General features: G+C 44.5%; 2 protein-coding genes across 2 annotated transcripts; one reads left to right on the top strand and one right to left on the bottom strand.

Annotated features, from left to right (window-relative positions):
• Window positions 1-999: 999 nt before the first annotated feature.
• LOC140576676 (NACHT, LRR and PYD domains-containing protein 3-like) lies at window positions 1,000-8,588 on the top strand. The gene is made up of 11 exons (XM_072696210.1): window positions 1,000-1,052; window positions 1,304-1,420; window positions 2,035-2,167; window positions 2,598-2,645; window positions 3,614-3,818; window positions 4,024-5,791; window positions 6,182-6,355; window positions 6,501-6,674; window positions 7,379-7,552; window positions 7,653-7,826; window positions 8,408-8,588. Exons 1-11 carry the CDS (start codon window positions 1,000-1,002, stop codon window positions 8,586-8,588), a joined length of 3,201 nt encoding a protein of 1,066 aa, XP_072552311.1.
• A 1,019-nt stretch (window positions 8,589-9,607) lies between these two features.
• LOC140576691 (cytochrome P450 2J4-like) lies at window positions 9,608-18,837 on the bottom strand. The gene is made up of 10 exons (XM_072696229.1): window positions 18,695-18,837; window positions 14,763-15,001; window positions 14,513-14,675; window positions 14,071-14,220; window positions 13,495-13,655; window positions 13,019-13,195; window positions 12,756-12,894; window positions 11,939-12,126; window positions 11,284-11,425; window positions 9,608-9,987 (listed from the first exon to the last, which is right to left on the bottom strand). The coding sequence occupies exons 2-10, from the start codon at window positions 14,964-14,966 to the stop codon at window positions 9,812-9,814; spliced, it is 1,500 nt and encodes a 499-aa protein (XP_072552330.1). The 5' UTR covers window positions 14,967-15,001; window positions 18,695-18,837; the 3' UTR covers window positions 9,608-9,811.
• Window positions 18,838-20,150: the final 1,313 nt, after the last annotated feature.

The raw sequence follows: 20,150 nt of genomic DNA, 5'->3' as shown, positions 1-20,150 counted from the left end.
TATGTTGATATTTATAAGATTATGTCTGTCAATGGAGAAACTACAAAGTGCTGAAACTCTTTAATCCGTCACAAATGGTCAATATGGATGTTTAATGTTTAATAAATATTAATGTATCAAATGTTTGAATGGTTTATATGATTGATAACAATATATAACATTAAATAAAATTTAATTTAATAAAAATGTAACTTGATTCCTTTAAGCTCGTCTGTCCAGGTCTAATGTCAGTTGTTAGCCTTGGCATCAAACCATTTAACCCTTTTAACCCGTTTAACCCATTTAACCCTTTTAACCCTTTTAACCCAGTATCCAAGTGACTTTACAGAAGCAGGAAAAAAATTCTTAACTTTCAATGGATGTATTTTCTATATTTCATTTTATTATTAGGTCAGTTTGGAGCGTTTCTATTGGTCTGTTCATCATGGAATTCTGACACATTATTAGGAACAACAGTGAGATTCACATTATGGAGAAAAATAAAGATATGCTAATTCAGTTCACTCCTAAAAGTAAAGGAGCTACAAATGGTTCTGTGACTGATACCATAGAAGAACCACTTTTGGTTCCATAAAGAAGTGTGAAGTGTTTAGAACCTTTAAGAGACCCCAAAAACTACTTCTACTGCGTTCAGTGACAGATTTCAGTGATTTCAGTGACCACCATCCAGAACCACCATCCAGAACCACCATAAACAGTGTTAGTTTATCTCATTAAGGTTCTGCCTAAGTCCCTGAGAACCGGCAGCTCCTCGCAGACGTTGATCTTCTCCTGATTTGGCTAATCTTCCTTCAGCATTGGTTTACCTCCCCTTTACCTGCTCAGGTCAGGTTCCTCAGCCTTCCTGAACCGCAAGAGCCGTGATCCTGTGATAAAGCAAGCCCCTCATGTGATCTCAGGTCTCACAAGCCTGAAGAACAATGTGTGCGTGTGTGTGTGTGTGTGTGTGTGTGTGTGTGTGTGTTGGCAGAGTTACAGGTGCTTTTGCTTCCAGGAAGCATGACATCCAAAATAAATCTCTCTGAGGAACTGGACACAAAAAGGCCAGAGAGGTAAGAGACTAAGAACTAAGAGTTAAGATACTAAACTGCACATGCTGCTGCTGGTGCCCTTCCCTTTAGTCATTATTAATGCTAATTATGATATTTATTATATTTATGAAATTGATGTTTCAGCTATATGTATTTAATAACCATGATTTAATAATGTAGTCATTTCAGAATGAAAGTCTTCATGTATATTATATAATCATAATTAATGAATAATTTCATAATGAATGCGTTCATTCTTGAATGTGTTGCAGTTCAATGGAGGGTAAGAGGTCAGACCCCCCTGAACCCAGCTGTGTCTCTATGAAAAGTGATAATTCAATGTACCAAGGCCTAGATTTCAGAGAGGACGTTTGTTCTTCTGAGCTGAGGTAAGAACAGTAGCAGTGCAATATTCTCATTCTCAGCCCACGTGACCAAATCCCTCACGCTATATGTCCAAATGTTTGTGGACACCCCTTCTAATAAATGCGTACCGCTACTTTAAGTGGCACCCATTGCTGACCAATATGTACAAATGCACATATACATAGAAAAGGACTCTATTGGCACCATGCATAATATCACGCATGGCCTAGAGGGGTATTGAGCTGTGGAGCAGTGGAGGAACTGTGTTCAATATTTTTAGGATGAGTTGGGGAGTTGGGGGTGATGTCACTAACGCTCTTGTCGCTGAGTGCAGTCAATCAAATCCTCACAGCAATGCTCTACTCAAAAACTCAAAGTCTTCTTCTCTGGACAGTAGAGACAGTTACTCCAACAGAAGCAGGATCAGCTCTTTTTTTTAATAGTCTTGATTTCAGAAGAAACAGTGAATGAGCAGGTGTCCCAATACTTTTGTCCATATAGCGTACCTCGCGATGTAAAAACGTCTGACCACAGTTGAGTTGAGTTAACTCAGAAAACAGTCCGAAATCAGATCAGATACTTCATCTGACTTCATCTGACTGATTTTATTAATTGATTAATTATTGATATGTTTCAGTTTGGTCGAGGATAAGAGGGCAGACTCACCTGAACCTGGCTGTGTGTCCATAAAGAGTGAAAAATCCATCATCCAAGATGTAGACTTCAGAGAGTGCGTTGGAGCCGGATATGCGGCGCTTCTTTCCAGGCACGTGGGCTGCCCAGCGATGTTGCACTGGTGGCGGTTCAGTGCACGTTGTGTCGTAGGGGGTGTCGGTGTTGGTCTTCGCCCTCACCAGTGTTGGGGGTGCCAAATGCAATGGGGGGAGAGTATGTACGGGTTGGGTGGTTGGCGGTCCAAATTGGGAAAAAATGGTTATAAATGAATAAATAAACAAATAAACAACAACAAACAAACAGACAAGAACAAAGACTGTGAGTAGGAAATCAGTTAATTAAGTAATTAGTTGGTCTGGGTAAGGGGGGGCAGAGGAGAAGCTGCAGGCTGTTCAGTGGGGGAGTGGAGTTTGTTACTGTGATGTAGCACAGAATTCATGTTTGTCGGAAGGAAGTACTAATGTATATATATATATATATATATATATATATATATATATATGCCCTTCTGTCCACAGATCTGAGAAGACATCAAATATTATAAGCAGACAACAGCTGGAGATCATATTCCAGGTATGTGTTGTGTTCCAGGCTGTTTCAATGGAATATATTTATTGATAAATTATTGTCATGATTGGAAATGGATCAAAAAGCAAGTGAGGAATGCTGCTCATATAATATCATACACCACTCTGCTGAACGTCACGGTGTATAGAGCCGAGAGGTGGAGGTGGCTGAAACGCTGCCACCGCCCACCAGCAGAGGGCAACGGCAGCGAGGTACTGTCCCCCAAGGGAACTCCAATCCCCAGAGATCCTAGGAGTAATCAGTGCCAATCAGGTGGTCCAGGTGGTCGGACCATTTAAGGCTGTAACAAAGAAAGAAGAAACAAGAAAAGTTCAAAGGAAAAGAAAGAAGCTGACAACAAGCTTTCTTTTAGCAGTTTGATTGTTGAGCTGTGATCTTTTAAACCCCTCTTCAAAGGCGTGACAGAGAGGTGCTGTTTGTCACAGTCGTAAATGCTGCCAGGTCTACCTGATTGGCACAGATTACCCCTAGGATCTCTGGGGATTGGAGTTCCCCTGGGTAACAGTGCCTTGTTGCCATCGCCCTCTGCTGGTAGGCGGTGGCAGATACTGATGAGACACAAACTAGGAAACCAAACAAACACTGAAGTCAACAAAGGAAGCCAGGCCAGGCCACATAACAACATGATCACATACAAGACCAGACAAAAAAAACAAAGGGGTACTTATACACAGGGACAATGAGGAATGCCTGGGACTAACAAGGGGGCGTGGCTACAGAGGAGGCACAGGTGGGAACACTAATGAACAGGAGGGGATAGGACAGACGAGACACAAACAGAGCCCATGGTTACACGGAATAGGGGCAGGCATGACACTGAACTCCTGAACATACTGGATTCATATGTTTGATATAATCAATCGATCAATATTTTAATAAAGAATCTACTGTATTTACAACTTGACAGCTTCTTCATCTTCATCGTCTTCATGTTTGTTATTCCCTCCTGTCAGGAGCTGGAGAACAAAGTCATCTCTCTGATGAAGGACAAACTGAAGCTATTCAAAAAGATACTGAGTCCCGAGCACCCAGCATGCTCTGAGAGAGCAGTGGAGGATGAGGAAGATCAGAGTAGTGTCAGCGAGGGAGCGCTGAAGATCACACTGCATGTTCTGAGAAGGATGAACGAGAAAGACCTCGCTAACCAACTCCAGACCAGTAAGAGCCTGGAAACTGGCTTGGTCATTTCTAGATTAGCAGAAACTGAGGTTCCATGAGGGCAGTATAGGGGCCTGGTCATGTGATCTGTGTATAATATCAGTGAATTTCAGAATTCTAATAATAATGGCTTCACCACAGAGCAGAGGAATCCAGGTTAGAGGGTGATGATCTGAGGCTGGACATATTTTTTGTTGTTTTCCAGAACTGACACCCACTTGTCACCAGAAGCTGAAATCTACACTAAGGCAAAGGTTTCAGAAAATTAATGAAGGAATCTCATATTACGGATCCTCAACGCTTCTGAACGAGATCTACACGGAGCTCTACATCACCGAGAGCGACAGCGGAGACGTCAGCGTCGAACACGAGGTGACACAAATCGAGGCCGCATCCAGGAGACCAGCAACTCAGGAAACACCCATTAAATTCACTGGAATCTTCAAAAACACAGCTGTCAGGACTGTGCTGACCAAAGGAGTTGCAGGAATTGGAAAAACCATCCTTGTGCAGAAGTTCATCCTGGACTGGGCTGAAGGAAAATCCAACCAGGAGGTCCAATTCATCTTCCCACTTCTTTTCAGAGAGCTGAATTTGATGAAGGAGCAACATTTCAGCCTGGAGCAGCTTCTCCATCACTTTTTCCCAGACACAAACCAGTTAAAACCGGCGGACCTCCACAACAAAGTCCTGTTCATCTTTGACGGTCTGGACGAGTGTCGACTTCCTCTAGATTTCCACAACAATGAGAGCTTATCTACCATAACCCAGCCAGCCCCAGTGGACGTGCTGCTGACGAACCTCATCAAGGGGAACCTGCTGCCCTCTGCTCTTCTCTGGATCACCTCTCGACCAGCAGCAGCCAGTCAGATCCCCCTGAAGTGCGTCAACCAGGTGACGGAGGTGCGAGGGTTTAATGACCTCCAGAAAGAGGAGTACTTCAAGAAGAAGTTTAGTGACCACAGCCTGGCCAGCACAATCATCGCACACATGAAGTCATCGAGGAGCCTCTACGTCATGTGCCACATCCCGGTCTTCTGTTGGATTGCAGCCACGGTTCTAGAGAAAACGGGTGAAGCAGGGAATGAGGCAATCCCCAAAACTCTGACCCAGATGTTCATACACTTCCTGATGTTTCACATTAAACAGAGTGGACAGAAGTACCAGGGAAAGGCTGACGTCCATCCTGACCAGACGAGTGAGATTATCTGGAAATTGGGAAAGCTGGCTTTCCAGCAGTTGGAGGAGGGCAACCTGATCTTCTATGAGAGCGACCTGAGACAGTGTGGAATTGAGGTCGGGGAAGTGTCCGTGTACTCTGGGCTTTTCACCCAGAACTTCAGAAAGGACTTTGTCTTGCATCTGGGGAAGGTGTTTAGCTTCGTGCATCTGAGTGTTCAGGAGTTCCTGGCTGCTTTATATGCCTTCCTCTCCTTCATTTCCAACAGCAGGAACGTCCTGGAACAGCAAACAGGGCTGTTATACTCCTTCAACAAACCCTCGCTGTCTGACTTCTTAAAGCACGCAATCAACAAAGCCTTACAGAGCGAGAACGGACACCTGGACCTCTTCCTCCGCTTTCTTCTGGGCCTCTCGCTGGAGTCCAATCAGACTCTCCTACGAGGCCTACTGCCACCAACCGGAAGCAACTTTCACAGCAACGAGGGAACAGTGAAGCATATTAAGAAGAAGATCAGAGAGAACCGTTCCCCGGAGAGGTCCATCAACCTGTTCCACTGTCTGAACGAGCTGAACGATCATTCGCTCGTGCAGGAGGTCCAGACCTACCTGAACGCAGGCAGCGAACGCTGCCTCAGAAAGGCTAAGCTCTCCTCTGCTCAGTGGTCGGCTCTGGTGTTTGTTTTGCTGAACTCTGAAGAACCGATAGAAGAATTTGACCTCAGTAAATATTACCCATCGGAGGAATGCCTTCAAAGACTGAGTCCAGTGGTCAAGGCGTCCAGACGAGTTGTGTGAGTACCTTCACTTACGCTGGTGTCCGGTACATGGGGTAGTGTATTTCAACTGTGTGTTGATGTACTGGGGTGAGGTTGCACCAGTTGCATGACCATTTGTGTTGCAGCCAACTCCAGCGCCCGGGGAGCAGAGAGGGTAAAGGGCCTTGCTCAAGGGCCTAACAGTGGCAGCTTGACGAGTACGGGTATCGAACCCACAACCCTGTCCTCAATAGCCCGGCGCTCTTATGCATTGTCTTTAAAACCATGTGTTAAAAACTATGTATGTATGTGTGTGCATGTTCCTCATAGATAGTTAGAATTCATGTAAACTCACAGTGTGTGTGTGTGTGTGTGTGTGTGCATCCCTAAAGCGGCAGAGTTCTAATATTGTAGTATCTCTCCCAGGTTGTGCTCGTGTAACCTCACAGAGAAAATCGGCCCAGTGTTGGCCTCAGCTGTCAGTTCACACTCCTCCACTGTGAGAGAACTGGACCTGACCCGCAACAATCTGCAGGATTCGGGGGTAAAGCTGCTCCTGGCTGGACTGGAGCACTCACACGGTAAACTGGAGATACTGCGGTAAGACAAACATTGGCTGTCGATCGATTTCTGTTTGATTTTGATGATTTTTTACTTTCCGGTATACATACGATGTGTGTAAATGTGTGGTTTTGCCTCTGTGTGTGTGTGTGTGTTTGTGTGTGTGTGTGTGTGTGTGTCCCAGGCTGTGCAAATGTAGCATCACACAGAGAAGCTGTACGGCTCTGGCGTCAGCTCTCAGCTCAAACCCCTCAGGTCTGAGGGAACTGGACCTGAGTGAGAATAATCTGCAGGACTCCGGAGTGAAGGAGCTCTCTGTTGGCCTGAAGGATCCCAACTGTAAACTGGAGATACTGAGGTGAGGACATCAGCACTGGTCTCGTCTGCACACACCTGCACATCACCTCTCACTCATCTATTCACATAACTGATTATCTCACATTCAGAGCCGACCTCGAATTACGCGGCTATTTAGAGCCCTAACGCCACCAGGGGGCCCCCAAGAGCACCAAGATATCATAATAAAAAATATATATATTTAAAAAATACTAAAACAGAAACAGTATTACACAGGTAAACATCATTTATATTAATTTAATTATCATAAGTGGCACATCAACACTAGGTTAATCAATTTCTGCGCTGCTTGGGTGGTGGATGAAGACCCGGGCGCTTCAGCGTATTGCACAATATCTCTCTCCCTACGAAATGATGAAGCATCTGGTGCTGAGGTGGTGGTATGGGGGGGGAGGGGGGGGGCAAATGTAAATCTGCCCAGGGCCCCATAAAGACAAGAGAAGATGACTGTATTTATCATTTGTGACGGACACAGCTTTTAACCCATCAGTGCAGTGAACACACATGCCCGGAGTGGTGGGCAGCCCAGGGAGCAGAGAGAGTAAAGGGCCTTGCTCAAGGGCCCAACAGTGGCAGCTTGCAGAGCTTGGGCCGTCCCTGCTCACGTTTAACGCTGTGTCAGATGTGTGCAGTAGTGTGTGTGTGTGTGTGTGTATGCATCCTGAAATCAGCAGAGTTCTGATATTTCAGTACCTCTCCTCCCAGGTTGTGTTCGTGTAACCTCACAGAAAACACCGGTGCAGTGCTGGCCTCAGCTCTCAGCTCAAACCCCTCAGGTCTGAGGGAACTGGACCTGAGTGAGAATAATCTCCAGGATTCAGGAGTGAAGGAGCTCTCTGTTGGCCTGGAGGATCCCAACTGTAAACTGGAGATACTGAGGTGAGGACATCGGCACATTTAAGACTTGTATGTACCTCAATTCAGGTCGTGTGTGTGGTCACGTATCCTGAGCTCTGATATTTCAGCAGTTCTCCCTCAGGTTGCGTGGGTGTCGTCTCACAGAGGAAAGCTGTGCAGTTCTGGCCTCAGCTCTCAACTCAAACTCCACCAGTCTGAGAGAGCTGGACCTGAGCCTCAATCATCTGCAGGACTCCGGAGTGAGGCTGCTCTCTCCTGGGCTGGAAAATCCACACTGCAAACTGGAGAAACTGAGGTGAGAACATGGGTGGATGCAGATCACACACACACATACACACACACATACATACTCTCCCATACAATCCGCAATGCAAAACATACACATACACACCGAGAATGGTCGTTTGGACCACTGTGGTCAGGTGTGAGTGAAGGAATGAGAGTTTTGTCAGACACAGTTTTACAGTTTTTGCTTAATACTGTTTTTAGAACCAATTGATTTGTGTTTTTGAGGACTTTTGGTTTTAAAAGCGTGACTCATAAATAAATTAATTAATTACATTTACGGCATTCATCTGACACTCTCACCCAGAGCGACTTACAGGGTTACTGGTATTACAGCGTTGGGCCAATGCAGTGTTAGGAGTCTTGCCCAAGGACTCTTATTGGTGTAGCACAGCACAGTCACCCAGACCGGGAATCGAACCCCAGTCTCCCACAGGTAGTGGTGTTATCTGTTGCGCCACACCACCCATGCTGATGTACCTGTGCATTACTCAACTGTGTGTGTGTGTGTGTGTATTTGAGAAGAGAGAGCAGGAATGTGTGTGTTGTGGTATAATTATCACTTAAGAGGTTTTGTCCCTCGCTCTACAGTCTGTGTAACTGCAACATCACAGAGGAATGCTGTGCTGATCTGGTTAAAGCTCTGGAGTCAAACCCCTCATCACGTCTGAGAGATCTGAACCTGGAAGGCAACAAAGCAGAAGACTCAGGAGAGGCCGAGCTTTCGGCTCCAAGCGAGGATCCATATTATTACTTGGAGAAACTACAGTGAGTTACTGACTGTCCTTTATACACATGCATCTTCTGGGGCTTATTAAGTGTGAATCCTGATATTCATAATTTGCCAATTCAAAATAAGCATAATTTGCCCCACTCTGTGTGGGTAGGGTGGTCCTCCCTTTTCCCCATCAAAGTGATGCTAACCAGCACAGGCGTCTGTTAGCTGGGGTATGACAGAATGTGCAGTTAGTGTTTGGTAACCACTTATTACTGATTTATTTAATCAGAGTAACCATCAAATATAAACAAAGAAAATAAATCTATACATTACTTTACATTTACTTTACATTTTACATTTACTGTACAATTAGTAAACACTGAGTAATTACTGAGTCACTGTGTAAAGAAAATGAGCTACTGATTTTAAATAATGCAGAAAAACAAAATCTGCTGTGGAAGAGACAGCTCTAGGATATCTCTGAGACAGCTCTATGTTAGCTCTGAGACAGCTCTATGTTAGCTCTGAGACAGCTCTATGTTAGCTCTGAGACAGCTCTGAGACAGCTCTATGTTAGCTCTGAGACAGCTCTATGTTAGCTCTGAGACAGCTCTGAGACAGCTCTATGTTAGCTCTGAGACAGCTCTATGTTAGCTCTGAGACAGCTCTGAGACAGCTCTATGTTAGCTCTGAGACAGCTCTGAGACAGCTCTATGTTAGCTCTGAAACAGCTCTGAGACAGCTCTAGTTTTATAGTGTGAAGTTGGGCTTGATGGGCAGTTCAGTTAGTTTAAGTTTAGATTTACACAATATGTGAAGGATGAGCTCTTAGTTGATGTGTCTGTAGGAAGTGTACTGTGTGTGTGTGTGTGTGTGTGTGTAAAAGTCTGATCACTATCTTTTGTTCTGTTCTCTTACAGAACGACTGCTGATTCATCTGACCTGGTACGAGTCTCAGAGACATTTACACTGACAGAAAAGTAAAAAACTGTAAAATCCTGCTAGAGAAGAATATTGGCAAATTTGAAAGAACTAAAGCATTGTGAAGCTATGAATGAAGACAACTAAAGATATTATAGACGTTAATAAATGTATTTATTTATTTTTAACTGTGGCCAACAATCCAAACTGAGTTGAGTCTCAAAAACTTGAGGAACTGAGTTGGAGCTGATGAAATACTGTGTAAGGTGTTTAGTCTGTGGCTCCGCCCCCTCAGCTTGTTCACTGTTTATTCCTGATTGCAGATCAGAGGTCTCTCATCACATGAGAGGTCGACATCAGTGTGGTACAGCACGTATCCTATAGGGCCTGGGGCCCAAGGTGATGCCCATCGTTTGCTCCAATCCCAGGGTCTGGCCCACTGGAGCGTGAAAAGTGAAGTGCTGCATCAGAGAAGTGAAGAAGAGGAAGAGCTCCATACGAGCTAACTGCTCACCTGGACACGCCCGCTTACCTGCCAAAGCAGAGCATCGTAGTCAGATATGAGAGTTGTGTGTGCTCCTGCTGCTGAGGAGACAATGCATTGACTGAATTGACTGGATTCCCATGTGTACATCCCCACCGAATAATGAAGCCTGGTACACCAACGCTGAACTGATGTGTGAATAAAATGTATGTATTTGAATTCCTAATTAATGTAGATGAATGAAAACATAATTAACTGGACAAAGAAATAAGCACTGGTCTCACTTATCAGTTCTTTTACAGTGTAATAAGCAGCAGTTAGTGGCTAAATAAGCTAATACAGATAGCTAGCATATCAGTGATGGCTGATCAATGATTTATGAACAGGATAATTCATAACTATTAATAAATTGCTAATAAACTATTATTAAACTATTCTTATTGTCTAATTTTACTAATACAGAGTCGTATAGTACAACCAACCACTGTCAGGCTAAGTCTGCACTGCAGAATTAATAATTCATGAAATAATAAACATTTTATATTATATTATATTATTGCTAATATAAATTATGCTTCTTGTTCCGTAATGGCTTAACTTATGTAGTTCAGCCATTCTAAGTTCAGCCATTCTAAGTTCAGCCATGTTCAGCTCCTCCTCCTCTGCTGCTGGGTTCTTTCTTCACTGGCTTCCTGTAGCTGCTGCCCAGGTCATCAAATTCAACCCCCTGACTCTGGCCTACAAAGCTAAGACTGGACCAGCCAGCCCCCCCGTACTACTTGATGGTCAAAAGCCGATCCGCACCAAAAGCCCTTCCAGCTTCAAGTACGGCTCGGCTCGACCCGCCATCCTTTAAGATCCACGGAAGACGAGCGTCCAGACTTTTTTCTGTCCTGCACTGAAGTGGTGGAACGAACTTCCCCTGGGTGTCCGAACAGCACAGTCCAACACTCACTGTCTTCAAACCCAGACTGAAGACCCTCCTCTTCTGAGAGGACTTAGGTGAAGAGAAGAGTACTATGGACTCCTTATTGACTTGTGTTTAGTAGAGTCTAAGATTAGAGGAGCTTTAAATTCTAGTCTATTTAAACTAGCTGAGGTTCTTCTTGAGTAAATAGTGAAGCTCTTTTGTCGGTCGCTCTGGAGAAGAGCTTCTGCTAAATGCAGTAAATGTAAATGTAGTAAAAAATCTACATTCTAAATTCTGTTGAATTGACAAATGTAGACAACAATAACATCTGGAAAAAGTCTGGAACTCACTGGATTCTGTCAGGTTAAGATTAACAAGATGTTGAGTCTCACAGACACAAATTCGTAATGGTGTAACTGATGTGTAAACATTACCGATGGAAAAGGGGATGAAGTTTTCTCTCTTCACAAATTTGCCGTTTTCATCCAGAAAGTGTCCCGGGTTGAACTCGTCAGGGGTGCTGTACTCGTTTCTGTCATGCAGGATTGGGATCAGCAGGGGAAGGACCATCACTCCCTGTAGTAATGTGAAAAACATGGAAAGCAAGGATTAGAAAACTACACAGCTTCTACTGCAGCTCAGGGAAGGTTTACAAAATTGGCCTTTACCGATGAACCTCATGTTGGGAACCAGATATGGTGGCCTTCTCTCGAGGATAGGATTCAATAGAGCAGTGCTTTTTAACTCTGATCCAGGAGGAACCTCCAGTTCTACATCTAGACTAGGTATGTTGGGAGCAGGAGGGTCCTCTAGGACCCCAGGATTGGGAGCCACTGATGTAGAAGTCCTGCAATACGACAAAGCTTCCATCATGCTACTGGTAAAGGCAGGCGAAAGTCCTGTTCCAATTCTTCTGGCTGAGGACCTGAACTGGTGTGACGTGTGTTAGCGCTTCAGTTATAGGTATTCTTCAGGTTCCCATCTGTATAACGTCCCATCTTAGGGATTGGCTCTTGGCTTCAGTGGCCCTCTACCAATGTATTCAAATTTAGAGACCAGACATGGTGGTCTTCTACTGTAGTGCCTCACCTTAGGAATGGGGCGTCCTGCTACTGTAGTGTCCTTGTTGGCCACTCTGGGAGGGGTAAAGGGGATGATATTGGCGAAGCGCTGGATCTCGTGAATGACCGCGTATGTGTATGGCATAAGAGCTCTGTCCTCCATCGAGGGCAGGCGGGTCTGACCAATCACCTGGTCGATTTCGGCCTGGACTTTCTCTGTCATTTACAAAAGACAGTGAAATTAGAGATCCACACACATTCGTTCATACACTATATGTCCAAATAGTTGTGGACACCCCTCCTAATGAATGTATTCATATGATTTGCACAGATGTGCAAATGCACATACACACAGGCAGCTTGTCTAGTTCCTGTTTGAGGAAGGTCTACCAATAGAATAGGACTCTCTTGAGCAGATAGCCTAAGAGATAAACATCAGCCTATTGGCACCATGCTGCCTAATGCCAGGCGGGGGCTAGAGGGGTAAGAAGTACCCCAATATTGAGCTGTGTTCTCTTGAATGATGGTGGTGGTGCTCCAACCAATACTTTTGGGATGAGTTGGGAAGTTGGAGATGAGGTGGGTGGTGATCATCTTCCAACATCTTGACCTTAATAACGCTCTTGTCGCAGAATGCAATCAAATCCTCACAGCAATGTTCCTCTAAAATCTAGTAGAACGCCTGTCTTTCCCAGAGACAGTTACTCCAACAAAAGCAGGATTGACTTATTTTATATACCCTTGAAGGAAACATAGCATGAGCAGTTGTCCCAATACTTTTGTCCACATAGTGCACTTTCAAAAGAGCTGCACTCAGGTGACTCAGGTGACTCAGTGACTCCTACCTTGCACTCTGGGATATTTGGCCATATAAAGCAGGGCCCATTTAAGAGTGTTGGTGGTGGTCTCCGTTCCAGCTCCAAACAGATCCACCACACACCACATCAGGTTCTCCTCAGTGAACTCGGCCTGGCTGTCCTTACACTGGAGAAATCAAGGGCGTTTAGGAGACATGAGACATCATCTTCATCGTCAGACACACCACCCTCATCATATACACCCCCTTCATTATCCCCATGCACACCACCTTCATCATCATGCACATTACCGTCTCGATTTCCTCCAGATAGCAGTCAATGTAGTCTCTGGGGTCGTCCCGGTTTCTGTCCTGCTTGTGTCTCTGGATTTCTTCCTGGATGAAGTTCTTTACCTTGGGAAGATTGGCGAAGGCAGTCTGGTGCTTTCCTGGTAGCCAGTCCATGATGGTGGGGAACCAGTTGTAGAACTGATGGAGAAGTAGAAAAGATCAGAAAAGCAATTATACCTATTAGTCCTAGACCTAGTCTTGGTGGTCTCAACCTATCTGCACCTCAAAAGCATTGTAGTGTAAAGATAATCTTAACTGGAAGAGAGAGAGTGTTCAATGTGATGCTCGCTCTGTCATTTAAGAATAATCGTTATGCTGAGAAACCCACCTGTGTTGAGTTATAGAATTAAGCAAGAATTAAGCCTAGTCCAGGACTAGGCTTAATCTCTGTCTGTAAACCAGCCCATAAGCTCTTAAAACATTTTGGAGAACCGTACCCGGCCACTGTTAGTCGCAGGAAGCTGAAATGCATCATCTGAGTACTGCAGAATCTGATGGAAGTAGTGGTCATCATATTCAAACCTGTGGCCGAACACCAGACTGCAGATAATGTTGGCCACAGCGTTGTTCAGGACATGATGAGGGTCAAAGGGACAACCTGAGAGACAAAACAAGTAGAACTAGAATATGTGACTTTATGGAGCACATTTCTGTAGGGTAGAACAAAGCTGAAGAGGTCTCAGGTGTACTTGCATCTTTTAACCACTGGAGGGCAGTATCTGCTCACACACTCACCTCAAATGCATGTGTGTGTGTGTGGAGTACAGTGTGTCATACAGTGTCAGAATCCACATCCGCAAGTCCATTACAGATTACTGAGCACCTCCTCATACTCTGAGAATAGTTTACAGTGATTTAGACCTCAGTTAGCACCTTGCTAATTGGTGTACACAAGGTTCCATTACTTGCTAGTTACATTAGCCTTGTATCTCCAGTCCAAAACTAGAGAAGCAGACTTCAGACATTCTCATGACCCCTGGAAACAGAGCATTGGTTCCCCACATTCCACTGACCCTGTTGTGAGTGCAGAGCTTCACGGAGGTAGTGGCTCTCCTGCAAGATGGAGTTCTCAAGGGTCTTCTTCCCCACACCAAAGTTCTTCAGTGTGGACAAGGCAAAGCGTCTCTGATGCCTCCACTTATGTCCACTGGAGTAAAGCAGACCTGCTCATTAGCATGGAAAGATGTCAATCGTTGGCAAAGTTAGTGGTGTTACATGTCATATCAAGAAAGGTTCCACAAAGAGTTCTTTAGACCACACCTGAAGAGCAGATGTTTGAGAGTGAAGATACCCATTTAAGGTTCATTCAAGAACCACTTTAGTGTACAGAGATTCTTTACATCTTCAGGAGGTTCTTCACATTTCAAATATCTTATTCATGAAAATAGGCCTCTACAGAACCATCCATTGGAAGGTTCTTCACACTCCACATCAAATTCAAATGAGTGTGTTTACCCAATCCTTTGGACAGTCTATCATTGACAGGGTAGGCAGCCCGGTCACTGAAGGTGTCCCCTTGTTCCACAAATGCCTCTTTAAAACTCTTATAGCCAGACAGCAGAATGCAGTCCTGACCCCCGAAATGAAGTGCGCTAACATCTCCATACTTCTCACACACCTGAAGACCGAATGCAGTGGAAGCTTGATTTAGACGCAGAGCAAATCATTGAGGCCATAAGATCGGCGCTTTCTTACAAATACTGACCTTTCGGAAGGATCCAACTGGATCTGTGAAGCTGATGTCCAGCATGTTCCCAATGATGGGCAGAGGAAAAGGCCCTGGAGGAAGGTTCTTGTGGCGAACATCGCTCAAGTATTTCAGAAGCAATATGATGCAAAGGAAGATCAGGACTCCCTGCATGTCTACCTTCCAGGTGAGGTTTAGCAAGGAACTGATGTAAGACACCATGTTCCTCCTGCAGGCCGTCGGGAAATCTGTAAAAGCTAAAATTACAGCCGGCATTACACCATCTTACAAACAGCACTGTACCCAGTCACACGTTCTCAACCATTAAACATGTTTTAGCCCCTTTCTGAGAAACACTCTCAGACAACACTCTTCTTATTACAGTTGCAGGGAAAAGAAAGTGAACCGTTTGGAATTTCCTGGAATTTTTGAGGTTTGTGACCAGACTTGTGTAGCTTTTTATGGGTATTTAACCCCTTAGCACAGCGAGGCTTATTACACACTGAGGTGCATTACTTAGTAACTACAGGGACCAAACTGGTGGGGCTATTCTCTGGTAATAGACGTTTGACACTTTTGGCCCACTATAGGCTGTTTAATGGATATTTAAAGCAATTGGGAAACCCAAGCTTCCAGTCTCATCTCCTTAATGCATCTTAAACTTCTTGGAACCACTGATGGTTCCTGACTTTTTCCCCACTGTTAAAGCTTAGGAACAACTCGGCAAGTAAGCCGCCACAAGGTTGTGATGATCGGTTGGTGCCACTTCCACAAGGTTGTGATGGCTGGTTGGTGCTGCCTCCACAAGGTTGTGATGGTTGGTTGGTGCCACTTCCACAAGGTTGTGATGATCGGTTGGTGCCACTTCCACAAGGTTGTGATGATCGGTTGGTGCCACTTCCACAAGGTTGTGATGGCTGGTTGGTGCTGCCTCCACAAGGTTGTGATGGTTGGTTGGTGCTGATTTCACAAGGTTATGATGGTCGGTTGGTGCTACTTGCTTTTACACGCCCTTGGGTTCTAGGTAGAAGTACTAGATAGCTCTTTTGGGTGTCTTCAAGGGTTTGTTACAATGAGAATAGTTAGTTAATACCTAGAACCCTAATTACTATTATTATTATTATTATTATTATTATTATTATTCATATTGAGCTTATTATCATTATGTATAATGGAAATCAATTAACACAGTGCTTCACTTACTTTTTCTAGCCTGAACTGTGGATCAATGTGTGCATTGAATGACATACACAACAACAACAACACAACAACTGTGTGTGTGTTATTAGCTTTCTTGGAGCGATGCTATAGAAGAACCACTTTTAATTCCATAAAGAACCTTTACATCAAGTAGAAGGTTCTTAACTCTTACACCTCTCCATTACATACAAGGTTCTTCACAGAACCAAAAGTAGTTCAAAAACCAATTGAAGAACCTTTCATTTGTAAGGTTTTTTTTTAGTTCACCCACTTCATCTCTTGCTTCCCGTTACTAAGATACCTTTTCTTCCAGTCTGTCCATCTGTTTGATTGCCTGTTCACAGCACAGCTCAGACATGAGACAGACAGTGGAACCGTGTGAGGGATCGAAATCTGTCCCCGAAGCTCTGAGGCTTTTCCTCTGGCTGGATTCTTCTTTTAATCAAATAGTCACGAGCAGGAATGGGTTCAAACAAGCACGAGTTGGCACAGAGACAGAAGCCGCCAGTGAGAACTGGCCTACTTTTCAGCATCTTCACACTGCAGCCTGAAGAGTGTCAGCCAGAGTGTGTAAATGATGGCATGCTCTTGACCTTGTAAACTCAATCGTGTTGACTGATACAATTCCTCCGAACACGTTCTTCATTCATCACGGCAGACGGCGGAGGAGAGAATGTCCTAGATTCATCGCAGTTGTTTGTGTTTCTTGTTCCCAGAGCTGTCGCTTTCTTTTGCAGATGGTTTCTATGGCAATTGTCAGAAATGGGCTCTACAATGGGTTGCCTACGCTGTGAAAATAGGAGCCTCTTCAAGGGTTCTTAGAAATATTGGAGCTCAGGAAATGGTTCTTTTTGTACGTGGGTCAGTCTAATTATGCCTCAACATGGTGATGATGGTCGGTTGGTGCTGATTCCACATGGTTATGATGGTCAGTTGGTGCTACTTGCTTTTACACGCCCTTAGGTTCTAGGTATTATACAAAAACTTCTAGAAGTACTAGATAGCTCTTTTGAGTGTCTTCAAGGGTTTGTTCCATGAGAATAGTTAGTTAATACCTAGAACCCTAATTACTATTATTATTATTATTATTATTCATATTGAGCTTATTATCATTATGTAAAATGCCTATAAAATGGATTCTGTAGTTCTTAAACATTATTTCATCTTATTTCGCTTCAGTAACGGTTCCATACCTTTAGTTTTGGCACTATATCTACAACCTCTTCTGGCTCAGAGACTAAATCTGTCTCTACGCAGGACAGAGGTTGGTCAGCTGCCGCTCAAATGCACTAAACGAATTAACGCAGGCGGTCAGGGTGGCTGTCTGGCCAGAGAAAAGTCCATCTGAAATGTTAATGCGGGCTAATTGCGATCTCCTCCCCGTCGCCTTCAAGCCTGATTGAATTGAAGCCCTACAAGGCGGCGGTAATTTGCAGCTCCGTGTTTGAGAACGCTTCAGCAGTTCTAATGAGTAAAGAGGCGTAATTGACCATTCTCAATGTCACACAGATCCAGCTGGGGATAAACACCACACTGATGAATCTGTGTTTGTCAGTGTGTGTGAAGACAACACACACACACACACACACACACACTAACACTCACACACTGCAGTTTTGGCTGCTGGACGCTGAACTGGTGTGTTTTGGTGTGCTGGGGGTGGTGGTGGCTCTCTCTGCTACTGTAAAGAGAGTTCAAGCTGGAAACCAAATGCTGGTAGTTGGTGCTGATGTTCCTGCATCAGACCCGGTCCTGAGGAATTACTGGGAGGTCTTGTGTGTGTGAACAGAAGGTGGTGTGTTTTGGTGAAATGCACACTGGGTGAAAAATGCTCAGATGTGCTTCAACAAGCCTGTTTTTACCACCCTGTTATTTTACCTTGCGCTGATTCTCCTTTAACGAAGGGCTCCTGAAAACAAATTGGCTAGTTTATGGCCTGTATAACATGAGCCAATTAGCATACCATAGCTTAGCTTAGCATAGCTGTTCTTTTACAGAACAGTGTTGCTGTCAGCCAGTGTGGTGTGTGGTTAGCTAGGGTTCCCCATACGGTAAGGATACCCACAGCAGCGTGGTTCCAAACTGTGCTTCATCTGATAGGCTGGGAAAGCTAAGCTATTTTAGCATCACTTCCATATTTTCCTGAAGTAGCCACTGCGATTGGCCTAGGAAGGCTTTCTCTGATGGGCTGGATTAGTGTAAATGCTTGGTGTATTAATGTAAATGAGTCGAGACTGTGATGTAACAGTTTTGGGGTTTCAGAATTGCCCCGTTTTACAGCTCTGTTTTGGTTCTGCTGGAGGACGAACAACAGAGTTCGAGGTTCGTGGTTTGTCAACACTCATTAGTCAAGCCTGACGAGGTTCTAAACATGAATTTTTGAGTTTACTCATCTTTGAGCCTTTTATCTACATCAAATACTACATAAACAAAAATGTAGTTAAAAATTAAATTTTAGCACAAAATTAGTTTTTAGTAGTAAAAGGTTCCTTGAAGGTTCCTTAAAACATCACAGTTTCAAACTGAAGAACCTCCAGAAGTTCCTCCAGGATCTTATTCTTCTAACAGTGTAAATTCCAACCAGCTTCTCCACAACGTTCAGGCCTGAGGCTCTTCCTGTCCTCCAGCCACCAGCACCGGCACCGTTCTGGGCGATCGGTCAGTTTTTAGTGAGTAAACTGCTGGAAGAACCGACAGTCTGCTAAGCACCTGAAGCTGTAAAGCAACGAGGAGAGAAGCTAAACACTTACATGGTGTTGCACTCAGCTGGAAGTCCTGTCACTCAGCAGGTGAACCGCAGACCTTCTCCTGGAAAACTCCAACGGCAGGCTTGTGCAAGCCTTCATAATAACCCTCTTATGTAAGGCCCTTACGCAACAGCCCATTGTAGGGGATTCTTCTCCTCCAGTTTCGTGACCTTCGATGCTGACTGGCTAAACAACACAGAGTGGGAGGAGCTGCAGCTGTTGGTGTGTTAGTTTAAAGATTAACGATCGAGGATCAATACTCTCTCCAAGGTGCAGACTAATCCCAGCAGGGATTTGCTTTTGTTGTTTATTTTGGTGTACACGGTTTCTAATATTCTGGTTCCTGACTAGATGAAGTTCCCTCTCATGGAGTTTAGCATTACTACACCAAAAATACAGTGAAATCGCACTCCTCTGAGGGAGCGTCCCAATTGCGTACTAATTACTAATTACATTTTTGAGTATGTGATGTGGATAAAAGTGTCAAAGTTGAGTGTACTCAAAAATCCATGATGCATGCTTAGAACTGGTCGGTTTGAGTGCAGTTTGATGGACGTTTGATTGTCCCAGAAGGTGCATGTACACCAGACTGTGATGCATGTTGGCATAGCAACACTTTCTCACTTCATTTTAATACAAAATAGGTTATTACCTCAATAATTTCGCATGCAAACCCACAGTATTAAGATTAGTACATAGGATGCCTTCTAGTATTAGTAGTGTGTAGTATGCAATTGGGACACAGCCCAGAATTAAAGGTGGCAAAGCATACGCTAGTAGCGAAAATGAGTGCTACTAGCTAGTGTAAACAGGCTAGAGTCCAGGGACATCTCTTGACTTACGAGTTTAGAGCTCCTGAAGGGGTTAGGTTCTAGATCAATGTTAAAAACCAATGGGTGGAACGTGGGCTACTTGGGTTCCTGAATGGGTTTGTACATGCGTTTTGACTGGGACCCTGATAGGCTTCCCATTGTTACAGCCCACCTTAATCTTACCCATCCCATCTAGGCCTGGTATAGGCCGTGTACAAGTCAGATGGGGCTCATGTTTAAGCCCTCCTGGTCCCATCCCTGACTCTGGTGGGCATCCTTCTGTAGGCCCAGAGGACAAAATGGTCTGGTTCCCAGTTGGACAGGCCCCAAGGGGACATAGGGGCAGATCCATATTGTTTTTGAAGGCCAGCATCAGGGTTTTTAGGTTGACGTGGGCAGCTACTGGAAGCCAGGGTAGTATTTTAATGACTGGTGAGTAGAGAGAGATGACTGAAGATGAGAAGACATCAAGAACCGGAAGACGTTTGTGAAATCTCTTAGTAGTTTATTGTTGAACAGACTGCTGGACAGGGGAGGAGATAGGGGGGGCAGTGGGGTACAGGTTGGAGAGGTGCAGGAGGAAAGGTAGAGTGTAAGCTAAATCTAACTAAGGTGCTCGGGTTCCGCTCCCCCTCGGCTGACCTGGG

Source organism: Salminus brasiliensis, chromosome 14 (assembly GCF_030463535.1).
Source record: "Salminus brasiliensis chromosome 14, fSalBra1.hap2, whole genome shotgun sequence".
Taxonomy (NCBI): Eukaryota; Metazoa; Chordata; class Actinopteri; order Characiformes; family Bryconidae; genus Salminus; species Salminus brasiliensis.
Note: the sequence above shows the minus strand (reverse complement) of the source record. Positions and strands in the feature narration are given on the sequence as shown.

Bases quoted from the DNA above. Each gene is read 5' to 3' on its own strand.
- LOC140576691 (XM_072696229.1), bottom strand. From the start codon at position 14,966: ATGGTGTCTTACATCAGTTCCTTGCTAAACCTCACCTGGAAGGTAGAC. The intron at 13,656-14,070 runs GTCAGTGGAATG...TTTGTCTCTCAG, and splicing joins AGCTCTGCACTCACAACAGG to GTTGTCCCTTTGACCCTCAT. The intron at 12,895-13,018 runs GTAATGTGCATG...TGATTTCTCCAG, and splicing joins ATCTGGAGGAAATCGAGACG to TGTAAGGACAGCCAGGCCGA.
- LOC140576676 (XM_072696210.1), top strand. From the start codon at position 1,000: ATGACATCCAAAATAAATCTCTCTGAGGAACTGGACACAAAAAGGCCA. The intron at 1,053-1,303 runs GTAAGAGACTAA...AATGTGTTGCAG, and splicing joins GACACAAAAAGGCCAGAGAG to TTCAATGGAGGGTAAGAGGT. The intron at 2,646-3,613 runs GTATGTGTTGTG...CCCTCCTGTCAG, and splicing joins AGCTGGAGATCATATTCCAG to GAGCTGGAGAACAAAGTCAT.